The sequence below is a fragment of the Mastigoproctus giganteus genome, chromosome 6 (assembly GCF_048544385.1).
Source record: "Mastigoproctus giganteus isolate SK-2022 chromosome 6, ASM4854438v1, whole genome shotgun sequence".
Classification (NCBI taxonomy): domain Eukaryota; kingdom Metazoa; phylum Arthropoda; class Arachnida; order Uropygi; family Thelyphonidae; genus Mastigoproctus; species Mastigoproctus giganteus.
The window spans coordinates 197,258,798-197,282,017 of NC_143580.1; the positions used below are offsets into that span (position 1 = coordinate 197,258,798).

Consider the following 23,220-nt stretch of genomic DNA (forward strand, 5'->3'; position numbering starts at 1 on the left):
ACTGTAATAGACCACTTTGCAAGAATGAAACCTAGACGAAAGAGGCTGTTGTAGACTTGTAAATAATGCTGTTATGCTGTCTAAGACAAGCTGTGGTAAAAATTAAATTTATGATTAGCCAGATTTATCCGAGTCAATGATTCATATATTTTGTATTCAGTCTTTTAAATTAAGTGTATACATGGCATTGATTTAAGGCAGTTGATAGATTTCTTCTAATAAAGAGAAGAGTTACAAGGAATATTACTTTTCAAATATCAGTTATACAGCTAAATCCTTTAATTTGTTTACTTTGCATAAATGAAATTTTGATGCAAAAAAGTTTAAATTAATAGGAAATTACTAATGCTGATGTACATTTTGTAAGTTTACATTTAATAAAGCATTATTTAAGATTATATTGTATTTGTATCCTTCACTACACTAGTAAGTAAGATTATCAATTTAAAGGCTTTTATTCACCAAAACCTAATACCTAAAACCTTTCTCATATACAATAAACTATTTTTCATAATTTTCTTAACTGGAATAGCGAAATGAAAACTATAAAAAAATGACATTCAAACAAACATTTTGAACCTATTTTATCCCTTTGCTCCCCCCTCACTTCAAAACCTGGATATGCCACTGATTGCATCGTCACCCACCATACAGTGTATGGTGGGTGAGTCAGAGTCAACAATGATACTGAACAACACAAGACAATGTAATGTATGTTCTTTCTCTCTCTGTGCAGTCAATCAGTGTACAGTGAGAGTTACTATCTGCCTTCCTAAATCCTGTGTGTCTTTCAAAGTACTGAACTGTGAACAGAATTTTTCATATTTCGATCCGAATTATCCGACATCCGGATTAACTGTAACAGTATTAGCAAGGGTTTACTATAGATGATATCAAAATTATTTTTTGCATCCAGTTCCTTGGTCACTGCATCATAGTAACCTATCAGATTGGTTAGACAAGACCACCCCTTGATAAATCTATGCTGTGTTTGCAGTATAATAGCATGCCTGTCCAAATGGTCCTACACTATTTTTAACCAGTGATTCCATTATTTTCCCTGTCACAGACATTAAGCTAACAAATCTGTAAAAACTCATATTGCCTTTTGATCCCCCTTTATGAATTTGGGATATATTCGAACTTCTCCAGTCCATATGGACCTCTCCTGAATCCAAGGATGCTCTCATAATTATGGCTAAGGGTTTGCTTATCTTCTTTTTCTGCTGTCTCCCTTAATATAATTGAAGTGTCTTCTTTTTCTGCTGTCTCCCTTAATATAATTGAAGTGATTCCATCTGCCCCAGGTGCATTTTTTATGTCCATCCTCAACAATTTCTCCTCCACTTTCCTTTCAGTTATCACAAAGCCATTTACCTATCATTAAAGTTTGATTAACTTCTGGAATTCCATACCCTAAAAGCAGTGGTCTCCAAAGTGGGGTGTGCGAGATAATCCTCAATAAAATCGTGAGGGCTGTTTTCCACACTGATATATAATCTAGATATAATACATTATATCTAGATAATAAAATCTAGATATAATGCATACCATGTAAATTATTTATAAATAAAACAAATAGTATTGCATTACTTTTACTACACTTGTTATATTAATGATTTCTTAAAATTTTGGACTTGAACTTCAAGTTAATTTTGTTTTGTATTTTTTATTTGTGATCTTTTAAAATGATGTGATTTTAGATATAATGCTTTCCATGTAAATGATTTATAAATAAAAAATATATATTCAAATTATATATTAAATTTTTTTTCCAGGGTGTGCACTAGTCCTTTTAAGTAAAATAAGGGTGTGCAACCAAAAAAGTTTGGAGACCACTGCCCTAAAGAATCCAGATGTGTGAATGTAGAGGCCAAATACATATCCAATTTGTCCTAAATCTGAGCAGGGTAATCTACAGTTAATCCATAAACATCAAGTGGCCCAATGTGATTCAACCCTTTCCTTCTACAGTTAATATAAGCACAGAAGTCTTTTCTGTGTTTATTTTTGCATTCTTTGCCATAGACTTCTCGTAATCTGCTTTAGCTTGCCTAACTTTCTGTGTGACTAGATTACAGACTAATTATATCGATCATAGGCTTTTGTATCACCTGATAATTTATATGCATCCCATGAAGTTTTCTTCTCAGCCACATGTCTCAATAGTTCATTTAACATCCATTTAGATCTAAACTTTGAACAGAATTTTTGTTAGTATGAAAAGCCTAGTAGCTTCTTTGATTACTTCCCTGAATACTTCCCATTTAGAATTTGCTGTTGGTAACATCATCAGTTGGTCCCACTGCACAGTATTTAAAAACTGTCTCACACCCTTGTAGTCACCCTTATGAAACCAAAAGCATTTCCCTTCACCCGTGACAGTAGTCATGTCATTAATTACATTCCACATTAGTACACTGTGATTGCTGACACCAAGTGGGTCTTTTAAATGCAAATTGTTAATGCATGAAGAAGCACTGCTGATAACCAGATCAAGGGCATTGCTTCCTCCTGTGCCTCTCTAAAATTCTGCTGTAGAAAACAGTCATCCAAGAAATCCACAAAAGTCTTGTTAGTGTGTGAGTGATCAAGCCATAAATTCCAATCAACACCTAAAAAGTTAAAATCCCCCATTATGAGGTGATCTGAATTGTTGGTCGACTCTATTTCCCTGTATAGCTGTTCGGTATACAGGGTATACAGAGTGTGTTATAGCCTTAATGACATCACAGTCGTTAGGCCTATAACACACTCCTACTCTCAATTTTATTTTTCCAGTGCTTCTTCATCAGCCATTTTCCATCCACTGCAGGATGAAGCCCTCACCAGAAACTTTCCAGTTCCTTCTGTTTTGTGCAATGGCTATCCAGTTACTACTCACAAACCCTTGAATTTCATCTGTCCATCTCTGTTGTTGACTTCCAGGTTTTCTTTTACCTCCTCTTGGGTATGATTCTGTTATTTTCTTAATCCAGCTGTCATCATGTCTTCAAGCCATGTGTCTTGCCCAAGTCCAATTGAGTTCTTTAGTTTTGATAAGAATGTCCTTTACTTGTGTTTGCTGCTTAATTCATGTATTTCTCTTCTTATTCAACAGTCTGATTCCTAATTCGTTCCATTCTTTGCTGTGTAGTTTTCAGCTTCTCTTCAATTCTTTTGGTGAGTGCCCAAGTTTTACACCCATAAGTCATGGTGTATACATTAGTTCATTATTTTACATTTATATATATTCGGGATCATGGCTCCTGATCACAACGTCATCTGCAAATCGTAAATGGTTTAGGTACTCTCCATTCACATTGACTCCTTTCTGCAACCAGTCTAATCTTCTGAAAGCTTCCTCAAGGGTAGCAGTAAACAACTTTGAAGATATTGTGTCTCCTTGTTGAACTCTCTTCTCAATTTTAAATTTGATAATGTCTTTGTCTAATCTAATAAAGTAAGTAGCGTTCGCATATTTTATTCAAAATCTTAATGTATGGAGTGTACATGCATTGTCTTTCCGATGCCCAAAACATTGCCTTATGCTGTATGGAGTCAAATGCCTTTTCATAATCCACAAATGCCAGGCATAATGGTGATTTATATTTATTTGCTTTCTCCATTAGCTGTGATATTACATGAAAGTGATCCATAGTTAAGAATTCTGTCCTAAAGTAAGCTTGCTCTTTCAGTTGATTCTCATCAAGTATTCTTTTTGATCTGTTAGTAATGATCCCTGTGAACAACTTGTAGATGTGGGACAACAAGCTAATTGGTCTATAATTTCCAATTTATGATTTATCTCCATTCTTATGCAGCAAAATTAGGATTGCATTATTCCGCTAATTAGGCATCATGCCTTTCCTAATGTATTTTGTGCAGTCTTGCCAGTTTCTGTGTCATGTCTCTTCCTCCCAATTTCAACAACTCTAGAGTAACTTCATCTTCACCTGGGGGTTTTTGATTCTTCATTTTCTGCAATGCATGTTGTATCTCATCAGGAAGGATACTGAGTATGTTATATGTGTTGCTAATGTGTGATCTATCTTCCCCACTTCTGGCATCATACCCTTTAGCATTAGCATTAGCATCATACCCATTAGCATTAGTAGAAGCATTTGATGCAAGAAAGCAAGCTTATGCAGCATCAGCCAAAAAAAATAAAAAAATAATAAATAAATAAATAAAAAAATAATAAATAAATAAATAAATAAAAAATAACCACTTCCACTTCACCCCTCTGTTCATTCGAAATACCTTTTCTAATATTCCATGTCCATCTCAGCTGTCCAGCTGAGCCTTAAACTTATTTAGGCTATCAACTTCCACGACAAGGGATAGAAGTTTATTCCACCAACCAACCACCCGCTGGCTAAAGGCAAATTTCCTCACGTCTATCCTACATCTGTCTTTTCTCAATTTGAATTTATGCCCTCTCAGGTGATTATTCTGAGCAAGAGGAAGAATCCCATCAGCATTGAGCATGCTCAAACCATTCAAGGCTTTATACACCTCTATCAGATCACCTCGCCGGTGCCTAGTCTCCAGACACTGTAATTTGCAAAACTTAAGCCTTTCTTTGTAAGAGCACCCCTTTGTTCCATTCACTAATCTTGTTGCCCTTCTCTGTACTCGTTCCAGCATCTCTACATCCTTCTTGAAATGAGGCCTCCAGACCTGTATACAGTACTCTAGGTGTGGTCTGACCATTGCCTTATACAATGGAATAATCACCTCCTTATCCCTACTAGAAAAATTCCTATATATCATCGACAATACACCATGAGCTACTCTTGCAGCCCGTCTACACTGCTTAGAAAACTTCATATCTGCCTGTACAACCAGCCCCAGGTCCCTTTCATTCTCTACTACTGTCAGTGTAGTACCACAGAGTTGATACGTTGCTCTGGGGTTGCTGTTTCCCATATGTAGTACTTTACATTTGTCAATGTTAAACTTCATTTGCCACCTCGAAGCCCATCTGCTCAACCTTTCCAGATCCTGTTGCAGCAGCATAGTGTCAGTAGTGTCCTTGACAACTCTGCCAACCTTCATATCGTCGGCAAACTTGGACATTAAGCTTGATATTCCATCATCGATATCATTTATAAATACAGAAAACAATAATGGACCCAATACTGAACCTTGAGGGACTCCACTAATAACATTAGTCCACGATTAGCAGTGTCCATTGATTACCACTCTCTGTCTTCTCCCCCTCAACCACCCCTTTATCCACAGCAGAAATTTGCCTCCAATGCTCACTGCTCCAATTTGTGCCGCAGTCTTCCATGTGCAACAGTATCAAAAGCCTTTCTAAGATCCAAGTATATAATACCAAAGTTATTCCCTGCATCCAGTTCTTTTGTGACTGCATCATAGTATACAATCAAATTGGTCAGGCAAGACTTCCCCTTAACAAAACCATGCTGTGTCTGAGCTATGACTGAAGTCTTGTCTAGATGATCCTGCAGTGCTTCTTTAACCAGTGCCTCCATTAATTTTCCAGGAACAGAAGTTAAACTAACAGGTCTATAATTACTTGTGTCGCCCTTTGATCCTCCTTTGTGAATTGGGGTTACATTTGCACGTCTCCAGTCCATGGGTACTTCCCCTGAGTCCAAGGAAGCTCTCATAATTATGGCTAAGGGTTTGCTTACTCCTTACTCCTTATATAATACAGGAACTCCCTGACTTACATAATACTCGACTTACATAAATTCGACATTATGTAAGTTTTTGCCGGCAGGTGCAAACTGAAAAAAATATGGAAACGTATTTTGAATTTTGCATCCTGCAGGAATAAATGGGGTGTGAAAATATCGTAATGTGAACCCAATAATACAGTGTTTTTTTTTTGTTTAATTCGTTCCAAGACTTCAGAAGTAGAAATTTTCGCTATATAACTAAACTATCTAACTCTCTAAAGGGTCATTTTTATAATGAAAATTGTATTAGTTTTATATAAATGTGTCAAATAAGCACAACACAAAAATCACTTTTAACTAAAGGACGCAAAAACAAAATATGCGGCCAACACCTTTACAAATGCTACTTTTGGCTGAAAGGAAGGGCTATGCGGTCCAGCTGGAGAATACACTACACTTTCATCATTATCATATGTTCCGTTCTGAACGCCTTAGTGATATTTTTCTAAAGCACATTTCTGGATGTCACGACCATAAAACAATTTGCACTTTCTGGTTTATTCGGCTTTTCTGTTAGCGCAATCTATTATAAACGGGTAGTAAACTCGATCTTATTGCATTTGCAATAATACCGGTAACTGGAATTGTGTGGGTTTTTATTACGGTGAAATGCGTTTCCCCTTCACTGAAATCTTCAAAAAAAAAAAACATAAATAAATTTTCAGTATCTTTTCTTCATTCCTATTTACTTATTGAAATGGTGAAGGGAAAGGGACCAATGGAAAGTACATGTGATGGCAGTGCTAGGAAACAAAACAAAATTGATTTAGAAATGAAGATGATTAATTAAGAAGTACAAAGCAGGACAAAGTTTGTCATCTAATGCACAGAATTAGGTTTCGCTGCTTCAGCAGTGAATACTATTTAAAAAGACAGTGCACGTATAAAAGAACATGTTAAAGGATCAGTGCATTTAAGATCAACAGTGATCACAAAACAGCATTCAGGTGCTATATCAAAGATGGAAAAGATATTAATAATATGGATAGAAAATCAGATTCAGAAGAAAGTGCTCCTGAGTCAAATCGCCATTCAAGAAAAAGCAAGAAGTATTTATGAAGATATTAAGGATAAGTACAGCGAACCCCAAGCCAAGTTCATGCAAGCAATGGGTGGTTTAATAGGTTTAAGCATCACGCTGGTTTCCACAATATTAAAGTAAAATTTTTGTAATTACACACTTCTGGTTTATTCGGCTTTTCTGTTAGCGCAATCTATTATAAACGGGTAGTAAACTCAATCTTTTTTTTTCACTTTTGAAATTCTTCCTGTGCGTGAGATAAAAAAATTGAATAAATAATTCTATTTACATGTTCGACGAACATTTCATTTTTTGCTTCAATCAAATTCAGTGTGCATAGTTACAAGTGTCGCATAAGCCTTTAGGGAAATTCCAACTTACATGGAGTTCCACTGAATGCAACCTTTACATAAGTCGGGGAGTGGCTATACTTTATAGTAGTCTTCTGCTATTTGAATTATGCCTTCTCTGCTATATACAGTGTGTCTCAAAAATATTGGTACAAACGTTTAGGGGAGGTAGGTAACATCTAAAGGAATGTGAATTGCATAGGAATCCATAACTAGTAACGTCACGGGAAAGTAGTAGCAGAGGCACAAGAAGCAGAAATGACACAAGACAGTAATTAGTGGCAAACATTTATTTTACATAATATTAACAATGGGTATGAGATGGATGCATTTCATGTTGTTACAACAGATGCTCGAAGGTTCCACCATGAGACGCGATGCATGCGTGACACCGACGCAGCATGAAGTGTCGGACACGGTCAAACACACCTGGAGTTTCTTTGACAGTAGCAGCAGCGCAGACGAGTCTCGCCATGAGATCCATTTCCGTCTCCACAGACGATTCATACACGATAGATTTGAGGACCCCCCCCACAGAAAGAAATCAAGGCTCGATAAATCAGGTGAGCATGGGGGCCAGGCAACGGGTCCACCACGGCCAATCCACCGATGCCCAAAACGCCTATTCAAATGGTCACGAACACACCTTCCATAATGAGCAGGCGCCCCATCATGTTGAAACCAAATGTTGCGTCTCACATTTGCTGGAACATCGTGAAGTAACCCTGGTAGAACTTGTTCAAGAAAGATCCGATATTTAGCAGAGTTCATGCAGGATGGTAACAGGTATGGGCCGAGTAAGCAGTCACCGACCGTACTTGCCCACACATTTATTGCGAAGCAATGTTGTGCCGCATGGGGGCGCACACCATGTGAGTTGTCGTGAGCCCACACATGAGCATTGTGCTGATTGAATAAGCCTTCCTGAGTGAAATAAGCCTCATCCATGACCAAAACATAGGCTGAAAAATTCAAGTCTTGAACACTTTCTTGGAGAAACCACTGCGCAAAAGCCACATGTGCAGGATTATCTTGGGGGAGCAGTAACTGAACCCTTTGGAGATGAAAGGGGTGTAAGGAATCGTCGTGCCAGACATGCTGTACACTGCAACAAGACACTCCTAAGGCAGAGGCAACACCCATAATCGCACAAATTTTGATGCACACATGCAAACAAGCGGTGGTCCGGTACATGTCTGTCTGGGAAGCGTTCTCCATAAATTCGTTGAGCGGCTCGTCCATTGCCCTCTGCTAATCCATATACTAGGTGCATGTCTGCCAGCTCACAGTTCGTATATCGATGCATGCTCTTCATGTGGTGACTACTGCTTGAAAGAGTAAACCAGAAATTTTCCCTCTCGCGAACTGATGAACAGCGCCATGTACCGACTTACGGTGACGTTTCCGGTTATGGGTTCCTATGCGATTCACATTCCTTTAGATGTTACCTACCTCCACTAAACATTTGTACCAATATTTTTGAGACACCCTGTATAAGTACACCATCACTATTCTTCAGATTCAGTATCATTTTTCTTTCTGTAGTACTGCTCATGACTGCTGATTTAAGTCCTTTGTTTTCCCTTAATGCTTGTTCTACTTTTCTTGTGTTAAATCTTCTTATGCCCTCTCTGAATCTCTTTCTAATGGATTTACATAACCCCAGCATACTCAATTTTGCCCTTCTCAGTGTTTATCTTGCTCTTCATTTGCTGCCTTTGGTTCATCATGACAAGTGTTTCTTGACAAATTTTTTCTTCTTTGGATTTCTTTTTACCTATAGGTTTCTCGGGCTTTATCACTTTCAGAAAGTTGTTGTTTTCCTCATCGATTTCTTGGTCCCAAAAGGTCTGGAGAAGCTCAAACCTGTTCTTATGTTCCAGTACATCCTGCTTTTTCTCCTCTTCTGTTATCTCAATGACCTTCATATTATTTATGAAAGTCAGTTTTTTCCTTTTCTTTCTTACATCTATATCACTGCCCGGGCTAGCCAAATGGGTAAAGTGCCTGCCTGGCAACCCAAAGGTGGCGGGTTCGAATCTTACCTCTGGCTTGGATCAGTGTAAAATGCAAAAAAAAAAAAAAAAAAAACATCTATATCAAGTGTGCATCTTATGATTCTGTGATCACTTCCAAAATTTACCTTGTTCAGGGTAACATCATTCACAATATTTCTTCTGTTAGTGGGGATGAAGTCAATTTTATTAGTTGTTAGTCCATTTGGGCTCTTCCATGTCCACCTTCTGTTCACCCTTTTCTTGAAAAAAGTGTTCACTACTGATATTCCTCAAGATTCTGCAAATTCCACAAGTCTTTCACCGATTTAATTTCTTTCACCAATTCCAAAATTTCCTATAGTTTCCCTTTCTGTGCTGTTTTGTCTCTTTCTGACCTTAGCATTGAAGGCCCCCATAATGATGGTGTAGTGAGTTTTCTGTTCACCTAGAAGTCGCTCAATTTTGGTGTACATTTCTTCAACCTCTTCATCATCATGGCTTGATGTTGGTGCATATATCATTATAACCTCTAGTTTGTACCTCTTAAACATTTTGAGTAGTAGTAGCCTTGGCACCCTTGGTAATGTACTTTTTAATTCCAGAACGTTGTTTTTTAAATCTTTATGAACCAGAAAGCCAACTCCATCTTCACTCTTTTCACTGTTTCCACTCGTGTACAGCAGATTTCCACTTGATAAACTTATAAGTGATTCATTTCTTCTTCTTGTTTCAGGAAGCTGATGATATTCCAATTCACATTTTCTAATTCCTTTTCCAGCTCTAATATCCTATCTTCACCGATGAGTGATCTTACAATGAGGCCAAGTTCAGTTTTCATGCATGGCGGCCTGGTCGTACCCAGAGATTCTTAACACCCTCTGCTTCCACTCTGATCCTCTCACTGCCATAAGAGAGAAAGTGAAAGTTACTGGGGACTGAGGGCCATCCCAGTGCTTATATCACACCAAACTGCCTCAACATTGCACTCATCACTCAAGTCAACTGGATACACTACCTTAGATTTGTTGTTGTTATTTATTTATTTTTATTTTTTTGGGAGCATTAGCAACTAAGGCCATATTGCTCCAGGAATATGCGGTGGTCATTCCCTGACCTTTCCACATCCTCCGTATTTGGTGGTGACGGGCTCGACCCCTGGTCTAATCAAGAAGCGTGTGCTATGTATGCACTGCTTCTCCTTCCCACCTGGCTACGGAAGCGCCACCTTAGATTTAATATTCTTCTCATCTAAGAGCATAAACCCTCCACCTCTCCTGTCCTGACTGTCCTTGTATACATTGCACTCCCCAAATTCATATTCAGCATCACTTATGTCTGAGTGACACCACATTTCCATTTTTCCTGCAATGTTTGGATTTGACAACTTAATCAGTGCTTCAAATTCATCAAATTTATTTACAATGTACCTAGCATTAGTGTACAAGCAAGTATACATGCACGTGTTCTTTACTCTTAGTTATCTTAACACAGCCCATGTATTCATTTATTCCATGATGACCCACAGCAGGGCCTGAAATCCCAGACCTCTTGCTTCCCATGTTGCTGCATATACCAATAGTAGCAATGCAAGAATCACTTTCACCTCTGCCTGCAGCTCTAGATAAACTATTAGTCTATGTATCCCCATCACCAAGCTAGCAGTTTTCCAACCCACCAATCACTGCCTGAATATCATCAGCAAATAATCTTGCACTCCTTCTATTCAAGTGTATCCCATTCCTGTAATAACAGTCTCTCCTGTTAACAAGCACAGACCATGCTGAGAAAAATTTTACCCTATGAGCCTTGTACATTCACTCCAGGGTCAAACTGATTAACAAAAATATCCTCAGGGGCTCACATCTGGTGAGTATGGGCTTGGAAAACCCAGGGTCCTGATCTGGATATCATCATTCTTCTTTTTCTTGCTTTCTTGGTGATTCCCTTCTACTTCTGACTCTCTCTCTCTCTTAGGGTGACACAGGAATTTTTTTTTTTTTTTTTTGGCTGGTGTAGCTTCCTTGTGCTATATGGCTAATGATAATAATAATAATAAATCTCTCAACGTATACTCCTTCCTATCATGTCTGGGCAGAATTGCAAACACTTTAAAATTCAATCCTAACTCGCGACTTTTTGCCAACATTGTCTCATAATTGTTAACTAAGTCTTCAGATCTCTTACTCTTAATACCATTTGTGCCAACATTATTATTATTATTATTATTAATAGCCATATGGTGCAAGGAAGCCTGAGGCTTATGCTGCACTAGCAAAAAAAATCCTGCATTACCGAGAGAGAGAGAGAGAGAGAGAGAGAGAGAGAGAGAGAGAGAGAGAAGTAGAAGGGAATCACCAGGAAAGCAAGAAAGAGAAGAATGATCATATCCAGCTCCTGGGTTTGCCAAGCCCACAAGCCAAAAGACATATTAAACATTGATGAAACATGTCTATATGTCTATTTTTTAAATGTTTGCCGAATGAGACACTGACTTTTAAAGATAAACGTTTAGGTGGTAAAAATAGTAAGGAGACAATTACAATTTTGGTTGGTGCAAATATGGCTGGTAAGGAAAAACTGCAGCTTTTGGTAATAGACAAAAATAAACAATTCCGATATTTCAAAGGAATAAAGTCGTTAGAGTTGGACAACTACAACAAAAAATCTTGGATGACAAGTGAAATTTTTGAGCAGTGGATTTTAAATTATGATAGAAATATGACGAAATAAAACAGAAAAATTGCATTGATTGCCAACGACTGCCCAACCCACCTTCACTCGGTAATTTTGAAACATGAGTGTGAAGCTTGTTTTCTTCCCTCCGAATACCTTGTTTAAACTGCAGCCACTGGACCAAGGCATTATTAAAAATTTGAAAATGCACTACTGAAGGTGCACACTGAAAAAAACTATACTGAGAAAAGAAACCAACCAACCTATAGATTCTATTATAGATTTGCAGATGTGCATATCAGTGTTGGCGAAAGTGTGGTGTCAAGATGTGACGGAAACAATGATTAAGAATTGTTTTGCAAAAGCAGGTTTTGCTAAAATGCTAATTAACAGCGATGGGAGGGATGAACTGCTGCAAGACATTGAGCAATCTTAGGAAGAGTTCCAAGCAAGGTTTGATCAGTGGAGAAATTGTTCTTGATGAATTTTTAGGAGTTGATAATGATGCCATAGTAGCTGAATATCCGAATGACTCCAACATTTTGGAGCTTATTTAAAGAATTAGTGACAATATCGACAATGAGTTGGATGAAAATGAGGGCAACATTAAACCTTCCAAGCAAGAAATGTTGGCAGCATTTGAAACTTTGCGTCAAGGCATTCAGTGGGAAGAAAATGTGACAAAAAATATATTTCACTGTTTAAACACATGCGGAACTTTTTATGAATGGTGTACAGTAGAATCCAGTGTACAACAAAAAATAACCAAATATTTTACGACATAATTCTTAAAAGTGTACTAATACACTATGTGCTTCATGTGAGTAGGCATTTCTTAATATGTATCTATCAATAAATTAATTGTTTTAAAATTAGCATTAACATTAGTAGAGGCATATGATGCAAGAAAACAAGCTTATACAGCATCAGCCAAAAAAAAGAAAAGCCACTTCAATCCCCACCCCCCCCTTCTTTCGAAATACCTGTCCAGCTGAGCCTTAAATTTATTTAGGGTATCAACTTCTACAACATGGGATGGAAGTCTGTTCCAGCAACCAACTACCCACTGGCTAAAGGCAAATTTCCACACATCTATCCTACAACTGTCTTTCCTCAATTTGAATTTTTGCCCTCTCAGGTAATTATTCTGAGCAAGAGGAAGAATCCCATCAGCACTGAGCATGCTCAAACCATTCAAGGCTTTATACACCTCTATCAGATCACCTCGCCGGTGCCTAGTCTCCAGACACTGTAATTTGCAAAACTTAAGCCTTTCTTCTTAAGAGCAACCCTTTGTTCCATTCACTAATCTTGTTGCCCTTCTCTGTACTCGTTCCAGCAGCTCTACAGCCTTCTTGAAATGAGGCCTCCATAACTGTATACAGTACTCAAGGTGGGGCCTGACCATTGCCTTATACAAGAGAATAATCACCTCCTTATCCCTGCTAGAAAAATTCCTGTATATATCATTGACAAGACACCATGAGCTACTCTTGTAGCCCGTCTGTACTGCTCAGAAAACTTCATATCTATCTGCACAATTACGCCCAGGTCATTCTCATTCTCATCATTCTCTACCACTGTCATTCTCTACCACCTTTTCATTCTCTACCACTGTCAGTGTAGTACCACAGAGTTGATACATTACTCTGGGGTTACCGCTACCCATATGTAGTACTTTACATTTGTCAATGTTAAACAATACATGTAAAACAATATCACCTTTTGTGTTCTTAAAATATGACTGTTCTACAACATCATCTAGTCATACTTTTGCCCCTGGCCGGCATATTTCTCAGCATCTTTCTTGTTTCCCTGACAACATAGTCACCAACAATAACTAGCTCCTGTGGGACCAGAGCAATCTACCTTGAAGATTGCCACTGTGTTGTCTGATGCACAAGAGTGAGTTCTGGCACTGAATTGGGCAGCAGAGAGCTTGATTGGCCCTCATTTTAATTTTTTCTAGGGCATCTACCCTACTCTCCAAACTCTCATAAACACCCATCAGAATGTTGAGTTGGTACCTAATTTCTTCACACTCTCAGGATATGGATGCAATATTTTTAATATTTAATAATTCGTAATTTGCTGGTAGTAATATTTACAGAATAATAATAATAATAATAATACTTTTTCTCTGGGAGTTCTTTGGTTTTCTACAATGCAAGTAGAAAAACTGCCCACTCTATGCATATGTGACTTCAGTATTAATATTAATATCAGTTCATAATATTAATAAAATACTGTGTTTAGCAAGTCTGTCAGTATGCCAGACATACCAGTATAATATCTGGTACATTTCTAATTTAAAATTATGTAAATTGTACAACCTATGTTAGTACAACCCTCAGTGGCTTCCAACTTTAGCCCTCTAGTCTGAAATGTTTGAATATGGCCCCATTTTAAATGATTAGAAGACATCTGACATTTACTTAAAATTGAACCCTTGCTGACAAGTTAAATATGTTATTGAACAGAGGACAATGTAACTGCATAAGTGGGTCATGAAGCATCAACTTTATGAAGTATAATGTGATATGACATGATCTTTATAATCATAACTTTATGATCGTGAAGCAGCACTGTAAGAATACAACAGCATACCTCATCACACAGTGGACAATAAAATAGTTATGTTAATGTGCACCAACATATGAAATAAATATAGTATACATAAGTATACTATATTTATATATATATATGTATAAATATAGTATACATAAGCTAATAAATATAGTATACAGAAGTATACTATATTTATATATATATATGTATATATATAGTATACATATATAATAAATTTAGTATACATAAGTTAATTGGCAAAAAAAATCTTGAAACTATATAATGAAATATACATGAAATTTTAGTGATGAAATGAATTTTTTAAAATATCAAATACATAAAAAATTGGCTTACTGACTAATGCTGTTTTTAACCCACTGAAGGAGTGCTTTTCTTGCACCACCTCTCCACCTTTCTATTACACTTGGTTTTGCAGTAGCACATGTTGCGGTGACTAACCTACGAGATACATCTGGACTGGGAACTGGACTAATAGCAACACCAAGACTCTCAATACTACTGCTACTGCTACTCTGAATATATCCCATTTGTTCAGACAAAAGACGAGTTTTTTCTTCTATCTATAAAAATTTATTTTGTTTTAAATACTTTTCATAATAAATGAACAGTGACTCCAAGCATACATAAATTAAAGAAAATTAGAAATAAATATTTATCTCATGGTATCACAAGGGCAAAAAATTTAAAAATAGGATATTGTAGATATTTACTTATTAGGCACGTTCACACACACACACACACACACACACACACACACACACACACACACACACACATATATATGCACCTTTTGTCTTTACCATGCCCATCTGTCTGTCCATCCATTTGTGTGTAACAGAGGGACTCACAGGAGACAGATTTTCATGAAATTATATATTTCAGCCTTTTAAAAAATATTTCTTGAGCCATTCCAAATTTCATTAAAATCACATATATAGAAATCCTGCAATTATTTGGTTTTTTTTCCATACAAATTGTATGGAAAAAATAAATCCATAAATTAAACATAAGTCATTAAATATGTATGACTTGTGAACGTGGTATCAATTGTGAAGAGATATATATATATATATATATATATATAGAGAAAAAACAGACTTCAAAGTATATGGGAGAAGAATAATAAATATTATACAGTTGTAATTGAACTGAACTGAACAGCTAAGTTTAAAGAACACAAAACTATAAAGTTTTGTTAAGTGTTCTACAAAAAAAACCTAAAATCTTAGAAATTAATAGTTAAGGAGATAACTGCATTTACTTTTCACTTCTATTAATTACAGAAAAAGGAACAAATTCAATTAATTTGCGAGAAAAAAAAAACACCAGAAATGTTCTTGTTTATACTCCAGCACGACCACCAGATCAGCGGAGTTTACAATAAATCATTGTTGTTGTTATTTGGTTTTTAGGAGCATTAGCAACTAAGGCCATAATGCTCCGGGAATATGCGGTGGTCATTCCCTGACCTTTCCGCATCCTCCGTATTTGGTGGTGACGGGCTTGAACCCTGGTCTAATCAAGAAGCGTGTGCTACGCACTGCTGCTCCTTCCCACCTGGCTACGGAGGCACCTCAATAAATTATTAATTAAAATATTAATTGTATTTAGCAGTCACGGGCTTGAACCCCAGTCCACTCAAAGAGCATGTTCTACTGTACTCACACTCCTGACCACTTGGCTATGTGCATATTAACTAATCTGTTTATAATTATTTACACTGCTTATAATTCATATTATAAAAACTGCTAATATTGTTATTATTAAAACACTAAATGGTGATTACCTGAAAGTGTAAAATGATGGTCCATACCAATCCTAAAACGATTGTTGGCTTTCCATCCACAACATCAGTAGCATTGATATTTACTAGTTTTATCTATATAAAATTTTAAAAATGGGGAAAAAAAAAAAAGAAAAGAATTTAGTAATCATACTGAAACATGTTGGAACTTGAAAACAGGTTTGAATGCACAACTGACTGGCTATCAATTCATGAGGCAATCAATTCATAACAATAAAAAACTATAATAATAAGCTTATATTAATTTAAATGTATTTCATATTATAAAGACTATAATTCTAAATGCAGCAATAGTAATTGATATTTCTCTTCCATATATATTTAGGTTTTCTGGAGATCTGAAATTTCCAGAATAAAAATTTCTTATTCCATCGAATTTGTCCAACGATGAGTAACATAAGCCAATATATCACCAGTATATCAATACTGATAAAATCCACTTCCTTCCATCTGATTAATGATCACAATTGGCGATCATTAATCAGATGGAAGGTTTCAAGATAATTTAAGGGTTGGTAGTTGATGGCTTTCTCCATTACTTTGGAAAGAATAAAAGTACAATGGGGCAATAGATGTCCCCACCCCCTTTCAATGATTTTAACACTTTTTAAGAACTGGCTGAATATGGGCAAATTTCCAAGCAGAAGGAAAAACAACAGTGGGATAAGAAAGAGTAAAGAGGGAGATTTTTTTGAGCAAGTGTAGAAATGCCATCAAGAAGTGAAGCTTTCTTGTCATCCAGACTGCTTAGAATTCTTCTAACATCTTTCTGTTAGAAAACCACGGGAGGCACTAAGTGGAGCATATTGGCTACGATAAGAGGTGGTTTACTAAAATCACTGAAACAAGAATTAGAAGTAAAATAGAAAATGCTATCAAATTGGCTTTGTCTTTAGCTGACGGTGCAATAGAATCATCAAGTTGTAACAGAAGTGAGAGTACTGATATAGAAGTTGCAGAACAATTTAAGAAGTTGCAAAAGAATTTAAGAATTTAAGAGACTTTGGTAAGAGACCCGAAAGTTCAACTACCATGTGGACATGACACAATTTTAATACCATTAGCCTATTCAAAATTGAGTTTGAATTGATTAATAACTGTTTTACAATTGCTGCAAGCTTTAAGATAGGCAAAACTCAAGCTGGAGATTTGGATATAAACTAATTGCAATATCCTGTATTCTTATATTGAAAAGGCTAAAAGCTGTTCACATTTAGCACATTTATTGGCAGACCAAAGTTTAGATAAGGAACAAGATTTTAGATTGGACTGCAAAATAAAGGATTTAAACTATATAAGTATAAGTTCATTGACACAAGCTTAGCAAATGTCAGAATCAGAAGATGTAAAACAGTAATCCAAACAAGGAAAAGAATTTAAATCATGCAGGTCATCCAAATTTGAATTCCACCAGGCTGAGAATCACCATGAAAGAGAGGTTCCACTGGAGAGAAGATTTAAACTGGAGAGGATTTTCCACTGGAGAGAATATTTATCGTGTCTGGGCAATTCTGCAGACACGATAGGAGGAAGTATATGATGAGAGCCTTGTCGATCAATTCGACCCTGGAAAAATTGTGCAAGGGTCAAGGGGTAGAATTTTTTTCAGCCTGGTCTGTACTTGTTAACAGGAGAGACTGCTTCTACAGGGATGGGATACACTTAAATAGAAAGGGTGCAAGAATATTTGCTGATGCTATCGAGGCAGTGTTAGGTGCGTCGGAAAACTGCTAGTTTGGGGGGATACAAGGACTAATAGATTAACAGTAGCCACTGGCAGAGGTGAAAGTGATTCTTCCACTACTTCTACTGGAATGAGCAGCAGCCTGGAAAACAAGATGCAGGGTATTACAGAGACCGTTGGGAGTCATTGAGGTACAAGAAAACACATGGGTTGTGTTAGGATAGCTAAGAATAAGAACAGGTGCATGTATACTTGCGTGTACACCAATGCTAGGAGTTTGGTAAATAAATTTGATGAATTTTAGGTATTGCTCAAAACAAAAAAAGCCAAATATTGTTGGGATATCAGAGACATGGTGTCACACAGATATAAGGAATGCAGAACTGGAATTTGAAGAGTACAATGTGTACAGAAAGGATAGACAGGAGAGGAAGGGAGGAGGGGTTATGTTATTAGTTAAGAAACACATAAAATCCAGGGAAGTGAAGCCAGTCGACATCGCTGGACAGTGCAGTGTCGAGTCATTTTGGTGTGACATAAGCATTGGGAGATCAAAATTGAGAGTAGGAGTGTGCTATAGGCCTAAAGACTCTGATGAGTATAATTAGAAACTGTACAGGAAAATAGAGTGGGCCAGTAAATCAGAGAGTCTTATATTGGGGGATTTTAATTTCCCAGATATTGACTGGAACTTGTGGGTTGGTCACTCACACACTAGCAAGGCTTTTGTGGATTTATTGGATGGTTGTTTTCTACATCAGCATGTTTGGGAGGCAACTAGAGGGAGTATCTGATTTATCTGATTTTCTCTTTATCTCTTTATCTGATTATCAGTACTGATTCTTCATGCATTAAGAATCTGCAGATAAAGGAACCACTAGGTGGCAGTGATCACAGTGTGCAGTGGTGGGATTTACTCAAAGAGGTAACTATCATCAGGGGTAAAGGGAAGGGTTTCTGCTTTCATAAAGGTGACTACGATGGTCTGAGACAGTATTCAAATTCTATACAGAGGGACCAACTGATGATGTTACCAACAGCAAATTCAAAATGGGAAGCATTCAAAGAACTTATCTTGGAAGCTACTAGGCTTTACATATCAACTAAGAAATATTGTTCAAGGTTTAGGCATAAATGGATGTCACATGAACTGATGAGACATATGGCAGAGAAGAAAAATGCATGGGATACATACAAATTATCACGTGACACAGAAGTTTATGATAGATACAAGTTATCTGTAACCCAGTTACAAAGGAGGTTAGGCAGGCGAAGGCAGATTACGAGAAATCTTTGGCAAGGGATGCAAAGAAAACCAGAAAAGAGTTCTTTGCTTACGTAAACTCAAGAAGGAAGGGGATGAATCAGATTGGTCCACTGGATATCGGTGGTTCAACTGTTGATGATCCTGCTCAGGTGGCTAACAAAGTAAATGAATATTTTGCATCTACATTCACACATGAGGAGTTATTCAGGGAGGGGAATGCCAGAGATGAAGTAAACTCTGGCAGTGAACAAGGTGATTTTGTAATAACTGAGAGGAAAGTGGAGAAGAAATTGTTGAGGATAAACATAAAAAAGGCACCGAGATGGATGGGAGCTATCCAGTTATATTAAAAGAGGCAGCAAAGGAAATAAGCGAACCCTTAGCCATAATTATGAGAGCTTTATTGGACTCAAGGGAGGTACCCATAGACTGGAGATATGCAAATGTGACCCCAATTCACAAAGGAGGATCAAAGGCTGACACAAGTAATTATAGACCTGTGAGTTTAACTTATGTTCCAGGAAAATTAATGGAGGCACTGGTTAAAGAAGCACTGCAGGATCATCTAGACAAGACTTCAATTATAGCTTGAACACACCATGGTTTTGTTAAGGGAAAGTCTTGCCTGACCAATTTGATTGGATACTATGATGCAGTCACAAAAGAACTGGATGCAGGGAATAACTTTGATATTATATATTTGGATCTTAGAAAGGCTTTTGATACTGTTGCACATAGAAGACTGCTGCACAAATTGGAGCAGTGTGGCATTGGAGGCAAATTGCTGCTATAGATAAAGGGATAGTTGAGGGGAAGAAGACAGAGAGTGGTAATCAATGGACACTGCTCATCATGGACTAATGTTATTAGTGGAGTCCCTCAGGGTTCAGTGTTGGGTTCATTGTTGTTTTCTGTATTTATAAATGATATTGATGATGGTATATCAAGCTTAATGTCCACGTTTGCTGACGATACGAAGGTTGGCATGGTTGTTAAGGACACTACTGACACTATGCTGCTGCAATAGGATCTGGAAAGGTTGATCAGATGGGCTGAGAGGTGGCAAATGAAGTTTAACATTGACAAATGTAAAGTACTACATATGGGAAACAGTAACCCCAGAGCAACGTATCAATTCTGTGGTACTACACTGACAGTGGTAGAGAATGAAAAGAACCTAGGGGTAATTGTGCAGGCAGATATGAAGTTTTCTGACAGTGCAGACAGGCTGCAAGAGTAGCTCATGGTGTCTTTTCAATGATATACAGGAATTTTTCTAGCAGGGATAAGGAGATGATTATCCCCTTGTATAAGGCAATGGTCAGGCCACACCTTGAGTACTGTATACAGGTCTGGAGGCCTCATTTCAAGAAGGATGTAGAGCTGTTGGAACGAGTACAGAGAAGGGCAACCAGATTAGTGAATGGAACAAAGGGTTGCTCTTACGAAGAAAGGCTTAAGTTTTGCAAATTACAGTGTCTGGAGACTAGGCACCGGCGAGGTGATCTGATAGAGGTGTATAAAGCATTGAATGGTTTGAGCATGCTCAATGCCGATGGGATTCTCCCTCTTGCTCAGAATAATCACCTGAGAGGACATAAATTCAAATTGAGCAAAGACAGATGTAGGATAGATGTGCAGAAATTTGCCTTTAGCCAGCGGGTAGTTGGTTGGTGGAACAGACCTCCATCCCTTGTTGTGGAAGTTGATAGCCTAAATAAATTTAAGTCTCAGCCGGACAGGTATTTCGAACGAACAGAGAGGTGAAATGAGAGGGTTTTTTTTTTTTTTATGATGCAAGAAAGCATAAGCTTGCTTTCTTGCATCATATGCCTGTACTTTACTAATGCTAATGCTAAAACAGTATACTCCAACCAAGGAAAAGAAGAATTTAAACCATACAGATCATCCAATTTTGCATTCCTGTAATGCCAAACAACAGGCTGGGAATCACCATGAGAGAGAGAGAGAGAGAGAGGTTTCATTAGAGAAGTGACCATCATAAAGTTGTGATCTAAAGTGACTAGAGACCATTAACACATACCTTGTATTTTTGAGGGATGTTTGTGAAAAAAATATCAAGAGTGTTGGGCATGTGGTTGGATTGTCTGACATTCTGGTAGATAAATAAACAAGCTGTCTGAGGTAATCAGTAAATGTTTGTCATCTCAACCAGCTGGATCCATATAACTTGAGATCCAAATCCAACTGAAGTTTGAACATTAAAATCACCTCACTGGAGAAAGTAAGCTTTCAAAGAAAGTCAAAGAGTTTTCTGTGATTAGTGGTGTTGGAGATCAACAGAGGCAACAGATGAATTTGACAAAATGGGGCAGAGAGATTTTTTAACAGAACAGATCATGAAGAAAATATTCCACTTAAGAAGTCTCTGACAAGGAATATAAGAGTGAATGTATGCACAAGTATAAGCTTTGAAGAAAAAGGAATCACAAAGCAAATAATCAGGGCAACTGAGATGGGTAGTGGTTGAAGCAACCAATAACCTAGACTGTCAGAAAAAGCAAGTGGGGGATTGGTAGATTGCAGGTGTAATTAGACACCACTGAAATTAGAACCAAGACTACATATATCTGTGAAATGAATGAGGATGTGATTTATATGCACAGTGGGATAATGATCTCTACTAGCAGAATTCCTATATATCAGGAATCCTGCTAGAATTAAGTAACTAAGAATTAATTCCTGTATATACAGCAGCCTTAATAAACTGCTGAGAAAACTCCATGTCAGTCTGTGTTACTTCTATTAGGTCCTTTCATCTAATATGTAGGTTAGTGAAAATGCATAATTTTAACATAGCTATCTACCAAAGTAGATAGCTATGTTAAATTAAATAATTAATTAATTAATTACATTGGCATTGTTTTGGTTATATCTCATATTGTGACTGCCTTCACAATGAGTTGCCATGGTAATGTACTACCTCGAATAAATAACACTTCACCAGTGGAGAAGACTATTGTTATTTATTCTCAGCGGGTACCACAACCCAAACGGCACCGTTTCAAAGCTTGTTGGCTTCTCTTCGATGGGTGGGCAGGTACCCTGGTGTTGTAATAGTGACAACCCAGTTATGAAGTATAACTTCACAATATGAGAGATGCCTGATGGTGCATGGTGATAGAGACTATAAAGTATTTAAGGGCAAAGAGTTGCCATGAGTATTGTACTACCTCAAATAAATAACACTTCAACAGTGGAGAAGACTATTGTTATTTATTCTCAGCGGGTGCCACCATATATTCCTCGAATAGGCAACGCTTCCCCAGTAGAGAAGACTGTTGTTACCTATTCGAGGAAACCCAGCTCCTTCGACTCACACACAAAGCTCATATATTCCTCGAATAGGCAACGTTTCCCCAGTAGAGAAGATTGTTGTTACCTATTCGAGGAAACTCAGTGGCCATCAGGCCCCCTAGACAGCACCGTTTCAAAGCTTGTTGGCTTCTCTTCGATGGGTGGGCAGGTACCCTGATGTTGCAATAGTGACAACTCAGTTATGAAGTATAACTTCACAATATGAGAGATGCCTGATGGTGCATGGTGATATAGACTATAAAGTATTTAAGGGCAAAGGCCTCATGCTAAAGGGAGAATTACTAATATGTAGGTTAGTGCAAATGCATCATTTTAACATAGCTATCTACCAAAGTAGCTAAATTAATTAATTAAATTAATTGATTACATTGGCATCGTTTTGGTTATATCTCATATTGTGACTCACATCTCTATTACAACACCAGGGTACCTGCCCACCCACCCACCGAAGAGAAGCCAACAAGCTTTGAAACGGTGCCGTCTGGGTGGTGGTATCTGCTCAGAATAAATAACAATAGTCTTCTCCACTGATGAAGTGTTATTTATTCAAGGTAGTACAATACCATGGTAACTAGTTGTGAAGGCAGTCACAATATGAGATATAACCAAAATGATGCCAATGTAATTAATTAATTTAACTACTTTGGTAGACAGCTATGTTAAAATGATGCATTTGCACTAACCTACATATTAGTCATTCTACCTTGTAGCATGAGGCCATTGCCCTTAAATACTTTATAGTCCTTTCGTCTTTAACAGTGCTGAGAATTTTACTTTCCAGTTGATAATCTGGGGACCCAAAT

General features: G+C 37.3%; 1 protein-coding gene across 1 annotated transcript in view; it reads right to left on the reverse strand.

The window, feature by feature from the left end:
- Window positions 1-23,220, reverse strand: part of LOC150084857 (muscle-specific protein 300 kDa-like) — a 437,962-nt gene that overhangs the window by 218,283 nt on the left and 196,459 nt on the right. Inside the window, exons 6-7 of the mRNA XM_090376370.1 lie at window positions 16,110-16,202; window positions 14,657-14,883 (exon numbers count right to left, since the gene is read on the reverse strand). Coding sequence (XP_090232496.1) covers window positions 14,657-14,883; window positions 16,110-16,202 — 320 coding nt within the window. The remainder of the gene's footprint in view (window positions 1-14,656; window positions 14,884-16,109; window positions 16,203-23,220) is intronic.